The sequence below is a fragment of the Acinonyx jubatus genome, chromosome D4 (assembly GCF_027475565.1).
Source record: "Acinonyx jubatus isolate Ajub_Pintada_27869175 chromosome D4, VMU_Ajub_asm_v1.0, whole genome shotgun sequence".
NCBI lineage: Eukaryota > Metazoa > Chordata > Mammalia > Carnivora > Felidae > Acinonyx > Acinonyx jubatus.
The window spans coordinates 7,602,799-7,610,605 of NC_069391.1; the positions used below are offsets into that span (position 1 = coordinate 7,602,799).

The following is a 7,807-nucleotide window of genomic DNA, read 5'->3' on the forward strand; positions in this document are numbered from 1 at the left end:
GGGGGTGACAGCACCTTGACCCCCCAACCCTCTCCAGCTGCCTGGCCCTGGCTGGGCCTTTGCCATTGGGTTTGCTGCAGATGGCTGGATGTGAGTGTGAGATGTGTCCCCTCAGTATGCTAGGAGGCAGGGGCAAGTGAGGGCAGCTGCTGGTCTGGGGCTGGTCCTGGAGTTGGGAGCTAGAAGTATTCAGTCAGAGCTGGAGACTGCTTCTGTGGCCTCCATCCCTTGATGGGGACCACATTTCCTTCCTAGTAGGAGCTTGCCCTTTGATTTTTTTCCCTCTCAGAGAGCCCAGAGGTCAAGGAGCACAGACTGAGGACCAGGGGACATGTGTTTATTTAGCAATAAGGGGGGGGGGGTTCATGAGCAGGTCAGCCTGGGGAGCAGCTGGTGGGCTGTGCATTGAGAAGGGTCTCCTGGCTCTCTCAGTGGTGTCCAGGTTGGTGGTGACAGCTGGGCGCTGCCCTGGGCAGAGGTCAACGTGAAGAGGATGTGGTGGAGAGAGCCAGAGGGCACCAGAGAGGGAGTCAGGGCAATAAAGAGGACAGCAGTGTTGGGAAGGTTGGACAAAGGCAGACCTGGGACCCCCTCCCAGATGCACCCTGGCTCCCATCAGTCCCCACTCCAACCATACTTACCACACACTTGCTCACTCATCCATGCACTCATCTGTGTGGGACAGAGTGGTCAGCATGGGCAGGGGTGTGTGGGGGATCCCTGACCTCCAGGACTCCTGCACTGCCCCTGGGTTACCCTGGGCCTCAGCCTAGTCCAGCCACAGAAGCTCTGGGGGTTCCCTTTGTGGATGGTACAGCAGAAGGCTGGATGATGGAGCAGGGACTGGGGGAGAGGCCTGAGGACAAGCAGACCTGGGTGACACCCGTTCTTCAAAGGAGGAAGGTGAGGCCCAGTCAAGTTCCTGCTTGGGCACCAAGCCTTCTGCCTGTTTACCTGCTGAGTCCTGACAGACCCTCAGGCTTTGGGAGGCACCTGCCCAGGCCAGGCAGCCTGAAGACAAGGGCACCTCCTAGGTCAGTGGTGAGCCAGTCCCAAGGCAAAGGGGGAGGTGGCCAGGCAAGGAGACTGAGGAAGCTTTGCCCCATGCCTGCAATTCTCATGTGGGCAGGCCCGAGCGAGGGTGAGGGAGGAACACTAGGGGCCCAGAACCCTGATTGTGGCAGCGTCTTCCTGAAACCAAAGTGGATCCTGAGACTCCAGTGACCATGGCAGGGGTCTGCATCCCTCCTCTCCCCCCTTCCATAGTGAGGCAACATCAGACCTGGACAGTTCCCATATGGCCCTCTCCTCTCTCCACCTGGTGATTACCAATGGGGATAGCGAAGATTATGTGGTGATCTGTGAGGCCCAACGATTTGGCGAAGGTGATGAAGTTTTCCTTCAGTTCAGGGGTCAGCATCTTGGTCCTCCCTGTGGCCAGGATGGCTGGTGAATGGCTGGTGAAAGCTCCATAAATATTGTGGAACCCATGAACGATGCCTCAGACCCCTTCCTCCTGAGGGGTTCTGTGGAAAGACCCCTCTCCTGCCTCCCAGATCTGGGGTGAAGGGCACATTGGGGGCTGGGTGTCACGGGCCTCTTCTCTTCCAACATGACCAAGATCCTGGTTCCAGGAGGGGCAAGACTCACCATAAAGGGTGATCTTGAAGTACTCCTGGTGTTTGTAAATCTTCTTGAAGAACACCATGGCAAACTGGACGTAGTCTGTGGCTGCCACTCGTAAAATGTACCTCTGGATTCCAGTGTATCCTGTATGGTGGATGGTGAGATCTCAGTCTGCCCTAACTGGGCAGAGGGAGATATTGATTCTTCTCCCGTCTCCACAGGATTGCTTCTGTGTGGGGTGACAGGGAGGTTCATGCCCCTGAGGACCCACCCCATTCAGGACTCACGCTCAATGTTGCCCAGGGTGAATTGGCCTCGCCACAAAGTTGGGATGAAAGTTCTGAGCCAGTGGTCACAGGTCTGGTTCCTGTGGAAGCAAAATATGGGTGGGTGAGAGGGTGATAGCCCACCCTCCCACAGCAGTAGCCTTGCACCCCACCCAAGAGATGTGCCTGGCTGTTCCCCACTGACCCGTCCCTGCCTGTCCTTGACTACTGTGCTCTTACCCACCTGACCTGCTCAGACTCTCCCTCCACACCTCCTGTCCTTCCTTCTTCGGAGCTGTTTCCCCTTGGTAGCCTTCCCACCATACTGTCCCTGCCAATGAAGGCATTTGTCCCCTATTCTTCTTCTTCTTCTTCTTTTTTTTTTTTTTTTAGATTTTCATTAGTTTTTGAGAGAGAGTGTACGTGCATGAGCAGGGAAGGGCAGAGAGAGGGGGGAAACAGAATCCAGAGCAGGTTCCAGGCTCTGAGCTGTCAGCACAGAGTCCAACGTGGGGCTCAGACCCACAAACCATGATCATGACCTGAGACAATGTCATACTCTTAAACAACTGAGCCACCTAGGCTCCCCTGTCCCCTATTCTTATCTTGTGGGCTCCTGCTTTAAACTCTCCTGGGGGAATCACCATTGAGACTCCAGTCTGCTGGATGCCAACACTCCCTTAGTTGTTGGACCAAACCTGACCTCTCACCTGCATCCCATTGCCTCTGGCACCTCAGAGCCGATCTCTCCACACCTGCCCTTCTTCTGCTTCTTCCATGACAGATGATCTAGCCCCATCCCCAAGTGCCAGAGCCAGAAACCCAGGGGTGCTGCATAATCCTTGACTCCCCTCTCTAGGTCCTAATCTGCCCCTGCTCTGGTCATCTTCCACCTATGACTGATCAGCCTCCTGGGCTGCACACCATCATTCCTCTTCCTGCTGCAGCCACACCCGCTCCTCACCAGTACCTGAGACCCCTGCCACTGTGGTCACCCCCCTCTCCAGACCACTCCTCAGCTCCTGCTCAGGGCAGCCATGCAATGGCTTGCTGTTTCTTGAAGTGGCTCTCTCTGACTCAGTCCAACAGCCCTGCCACGAAGGTCCCAGGTCTCCTTCTGATGCAGGTTGGTTCCTCAAGGCCCATCCCACAGACCACCTCCCTGGAAGCTCTTGACAAAGCCCTAGGTGGGATTCTAGGCTGGATCCAGTGACCCTCCTCACATTCTAGGACACCTATTCTTTCTTTGTCTTGTTTCCTGATGACAGTCTGTGTCCATCCGCAGAACTGTCATGTGTCTGTGCTGAAGTGACCACGAAATGTTGATCTAGTGAATGAGAGAAGATATAAATACAGGGATCCAGTACCCAGCGGTAGGATGAATGATCATCTTTCAGCTTTGGTTGCTGCTCGGCTATGTCATCAGTCTGCCTCTTGGACTCCCACAGCAGCCCTATAGGCCCCCCATGTTCCTGTAGGAGGTGGTGGTACTCACCAGGCCAGGGTAGAGGTGGCATTGTAGCTGTTGTCTTCATTTAGCTCGTAAGTGGTGGAGTAAATCTTAAACTGGCTGTGTTTTTCTTTATTAAATTCACTCCCTGCCAGTCCTAAGACATACCATTTTCCCTGGAACTACAATGGGGGCTGATGATAGGCAGAGCCAGGAGCAGCCCCAGGGGGCCCTCCTGCTCCATCCCTGCAGGCATCTCTAGGCAGCCTAGGCCTCAACCAGAAGCCCCTCTAACTGGGCTGCTGGGACCCAGACTGGCCACACAGGCTGGGCTGAAGAAGCTAGCTGGAGCTGGAGTCATCTGGCCAGGGGGGAGCCCTTAGTGTGTCAGGGACAGGGTGACACTTGGCAAGTGGCCAGCTGGCATCCCTGAGCCTCAGTTTCTTCATCATGTAGAGGCCCTGAAGATGATCCCATCTTGCATGGGCTGCGGGGATTATGGAAGAGAGTGTGGCCCAACATAGTTGTCCTCAGCTGACCATCTTGTCAGCAAGGTTGGGTGGGGATGGGGTCATGGGGTGTGCCTTCCATCAGGGGACCCGAGGGTAGACTGAGCTAAAGCCTGAGCCCATCCTGCCTCTCCTCCCCTCTGTTCACACTCTTCTCAGGGCCTGCCTGCAGCTGCCCGTTGGGCCCCTTACCTGCTCATCCTGGAAGTCAGGCTGCAGAGGGACCCTGCGCAGAGGCGGGGCTGGGATCAGGTTTGGGGTGGAATCTTGGGCCTGGGTCTGCAAGGCCCCCAGCAGGACAAGGCCCAGCCACAGGAGACCTAAGGCCATGACTTCAGGGCCAAGGAAGCTGGCACCACTCCGGATATCAGCTGAAAGAAGAGGTGAGTGAGGAGGCTTCTGGGGGGATGCTATTTATGGTCTCTGTGGCCAATGGCTCACCCCAGGGTGGAATGACTTATCCTTTGCCAAATCCAGGAAGGGTGAGGCAATTGTCAGCAACTCATGCTGAAGATCATGGCAAGCTTTCTGCCCTTCCCCCAGGTCAGGATTATGCAAGATGAGGGGCAGGAAGGTCCATGAGGCTGGAGGATGCATTCCCCATATCTCCACATCTCTGGCAAGGACACTGACTCCCTCCACACTCTCTTCTCCCTGTTTAGTACTGTGTGAGGACAAGGGTCTCTGATCTGGACCGGCTGTCATCTCTGACCTCCAGAAGCCTCTCAGTTGGGGTCAAGTGCAGGGTGGGGTAACGGGTGGTGCCCCTTTTCTGTATCTGATGAAAGGGAGAATGCCTCATATCAACAGAGCCCATGCTGCTTTGTGGTTCTCCAAAGGGACAAGGAAAGGAGGGGAGGTGAAAGAGGAGGTTCCCGGCAGGGAAAGACAGAGTGTACCCTGTGCTGCTCTTGGAGCCCAGACACTGTCCCCCGCAGGGACCCAACCAGGCCCTGGCACAGGGTGAGACACCCTTCCCCTCCCCCATCTCCAAAGGTGGACTGGAGAGTGTTCCTGATGAGGGAGCACAAGGCAGGCTGAGGGCCGAGCACATGCTAGCATGCTCCCTGAGCCCCAGGTGGGATATGTGTGACATTCCTCTGGCTGCCCAAGAACAAAGGAAAGGAAAGAATACAAATGGTTAACTGATGGAGATCACAATCTGGCAGGATGTGAGTCTCCATCAGTGTACCTATGTCCTAGTAAATTAGGAGAAAAAGGGAATCTTATCAAAAGCCTAATCTCCAGAGACCTATAGTTTCCAGGAGCCCTATTGTCACCCCCCCCCCCCCAGTGATATGGGCAACAAAGGCAAGAAAGAAATGGCACATGGCATTAAATTTCATTATTACCTATTGACAATTCTTTAAGAAAATATGGAGTATCCCATTTCTCCAGGAACTCCCTACTGTCTTAATGTTAATGCTTTGCTAGAGGTGAAAACAACTTTAGCCTGACAACAGTTACACCTCTAGTAATGTGCGAGTCTTCTTGAACATATGAAAATCCCTCTAGAAACTTCCTCTTAACTTTATCTCCCCCAACCCCATGGTATATTGTTACAGAACCAGGCTGGAACGCTGGTGGAAAAACGAAGTGGCACTCGGAGATCTTGGTGGATCAAAGATTTATTTAACAACTGCGGTCTCGGAGGAGACTGTTTCTCCAAAGATCTGAGCCCTGAATGCCAGTGGGGAGGGCAATTTATAGTTATCAGCCTCCATATTTGTGTGTGTGTGTGTGGGGGGGGTGTTTTGCACACAGTAAACGAAAGAAGAAGAACCGGGAGGAGGGGTCTCTAAGCTAGAGACCAGAGTTTGTTTTTGCTCCATTGGCCATCTTTGGCATACTTTATTCACTTCTCCAACATTCCCCCCTTGATGCCTTAAAAAAAAACTTTTAGTAGGCATCACCTTTCAGTTTTACAGGTTGGTACTCTTAGAAGGCTAAGATATGTGCAGTAGTTTGGTGAGCAACAGTGTTTTCAATAAAATGTACCACAGCATTCAGTATACAGGGGCCGATGGATACAAGTAAAATTATGGAGAGGAGGGGCCCCGCCAGGGCAGGAAGCCAGGATGCCCAATCCGTGAGATCCCATCCTTTCCATTGATTGATACTTTTCTGTTGTCTATGTTGAATTCTTTCCTTGAGTTCCTGAACCTTAGTTGTAACTATTCCTGACTGGTTTATGAAATAGCAACATTCTTCCCCCAGAAGGATGCAAGTCCCTCCTTTTTCTAAAGTGAGGAGGTCAAGGGCTTGCCTATTTTGGAGGGTCACTGCCGCCAGAGAGTTTATTTGGCTTTGTAAGGTTACCAGAGAATCTGCCACCCGTTCCGTGTCTTCATTTATCTCTTGAGATAGTCTATGGTACAGTCCTACAGATGAACCTGTGCCCCCTATTCTGGTTCCTATTCCTGTCACAATTCCTGCGCCTATCAGAATGGGTAGCAGGATTGCCCGTTTAGCCCAGAACTGAGGGCTAAAGGCTGTTAGGAGCTGATCTTCAGTGTACACGGTATCTCTGGGGTTAGGAAGAGGAAATAACATCTGAGTCCAGTTGGCCTCTAAGCATCGGTAGGCTGAATTAGAGGTCAAAGGGATAGGAGTGGCTAAGTAAGCCCTCTGGCTGAGCGGCAAGCACATCCAGCAGGTTTGGGTGTGATTATCTATTTTATGGAGGAGTTGTAGAGTAGTGTTGGCCCAATGCTGGAGTGGGGAAATGGTAAGCATCTGATTGAGGGCTGAAAGGTCAAACCTTGGTAGGTTGTCAGGGGAGTGGTCACCTTTATGGCTTATATTACCCTATCCTGGGTATCCTTTATAACTTTTTGAAGGGCCCTGTCTGGCATCCCTCCCCCGTCCGAGATCCCTCATTGAGGAAGGTAAGTGTAGCAAGCTCACTTCCCTCTCTGGAGGCCCTTGTTGTGACATGGGTCCCTGACATTTTGGGTTATCTCTACAGTCCAATACTTAGTCCTTGGGGCACCGGGTGACTGACAGAGAGTGGGTGTTTTTCCCTTGTAGCAATCTTTGTGGAGGGAGGTGAAGGTGCTGAACGCCCTTGACCCCCTTATTGTTATATAACAATCCTGGGGGCAAAGTGGGTAAGCGGCAGTTGTGAGGGTGAGAGAGGTTATCATAATATACAGGCAATACTTAATGGCCCTCCCATCCGAGGAGGTATGTGAGACCCGGCATGGATCCTTTTTTTTTTTTTTTTAATTTTTAATGTTTATTTATTTTTGAGAGAGAGCATGAGCAGGGGAGGGGCAGAGAGAGACAGAGACACAGAATCCAAAGCAGACTCCAGGCTCTGAGCTGTCAGCACAGAGCCTGTTGTGGGGCTCGAACTCATGAACCGTGAGATCATGACCTGAGCTGAAGCCAGCTACTTAACCAACTGAACCATCCAGGCGCCCCTGGCATGCATCTTTTGTCCCATGTCCAGCTTGTTAGTGCAGTCTCTATCAGCCCAACAGTAAGAAGTAAGATCAGGGCTATGACACCAGTAAGGGGCAAGGGCTAGCAGAGTTGCATCCAAACCCCCCAGCTAGGTTCACATGTTGATTCCTCAAGCTTCTGCCATGCGCAGGCCAGCCATCTTCCGGGTGTGGCTGGAGCAGGGCTGGAGGTCTCAGGGGCCAATTTCCCTTTTGAGGGTCAGTTTAAGTAGGTTGACTGGATCTGGATCACTTCACCAGGTTGTGGGTTATTCTGAGTTGGCCTTCTTAACTCTGGAGTGATGGACCCATGGGGCGATACCTGAAACTTTAAGGGCTGTAGGAGTTGTTAGAATGACAGTATGAGCCCAGTCCACCGTGGTCTAAGAGTTTCCCTCTTCCAATCTGTGCACACAGAGTCTCCTGGTTGAAAGAGGTGAACGGGGGTCCCTAAGGAAATTGGGGCCCTCTCTATGGTGTATCTCTGTAACTTATTTAGGACTGCCCCCA

The 7,807-nt window shown here is 52.7% G+C and overlaps 1 protein-coding gene across 2 annotated transcripts; it reads right to left on the bottom strand.

Annotated features, from left to right (window-relative positions):
- Positions 1-578: 578 nt before the first annotated feature.
- LOC106966284 (neutrophil gelatinase-associated lipocalin-like) lies at positions 579-4,206 on the bottom strand. Of its 2 annotated transcripts, XM_015062386.3 has the most exons (6): positions 4,044-4,206; positions 3,388-3,524; positions 1,914-1,993; positions 1,651-1,770; positions 1,330-1,431; positions 653-672 (listed from the first exon to the last, which is right to left on the bottom strand). In XM_015062386.3, the coding sequence occupies exons 1-6, from the start codon at positions 4,179-4,181 to the stop codon at positions 653-655; spliced, it is 597 nt and encodes a 198-aa protein (XP_014917872.1). In that variant the 5' UTR covers positions 4,182-4,206. The 2 variants fall into 2 exon arrangements, with proteins under 2 accessions (XP_053060533.1, XP_014917872.1); XM_053204558.1 differs by having other exon boundaries at positions 579-1,431.
- Between the last annotated feature and the right edge of the window lie 3,601 nt (positions 4,207-7,807).

Bases quoted from the DNA above. Each gene is read 5' to 3' on its own strand.
- LOC106966284 (XM_053204558.1), bottom strand. From the start codon at position 4,181: ATGGCCTTAGGTCTCCTGTGGCTGGGCCTTGTCCTGCTGGGGGCCTTG. The intron at 3,525-4,043 runs GTAAGGGGCCCA...CCCCCATTGTAG, and splicing joins CTGACTTCCAGGATGAGCAG to TTCCAGGGAAAATGGTATGT. The intron at 1,432-1,650 runs GTGAGTCTTGCC...TCCTGGCCACAG, and splicing joins CTTCAAGATCACCCTTTATG to GGAGGACCAAGATGCTGACC.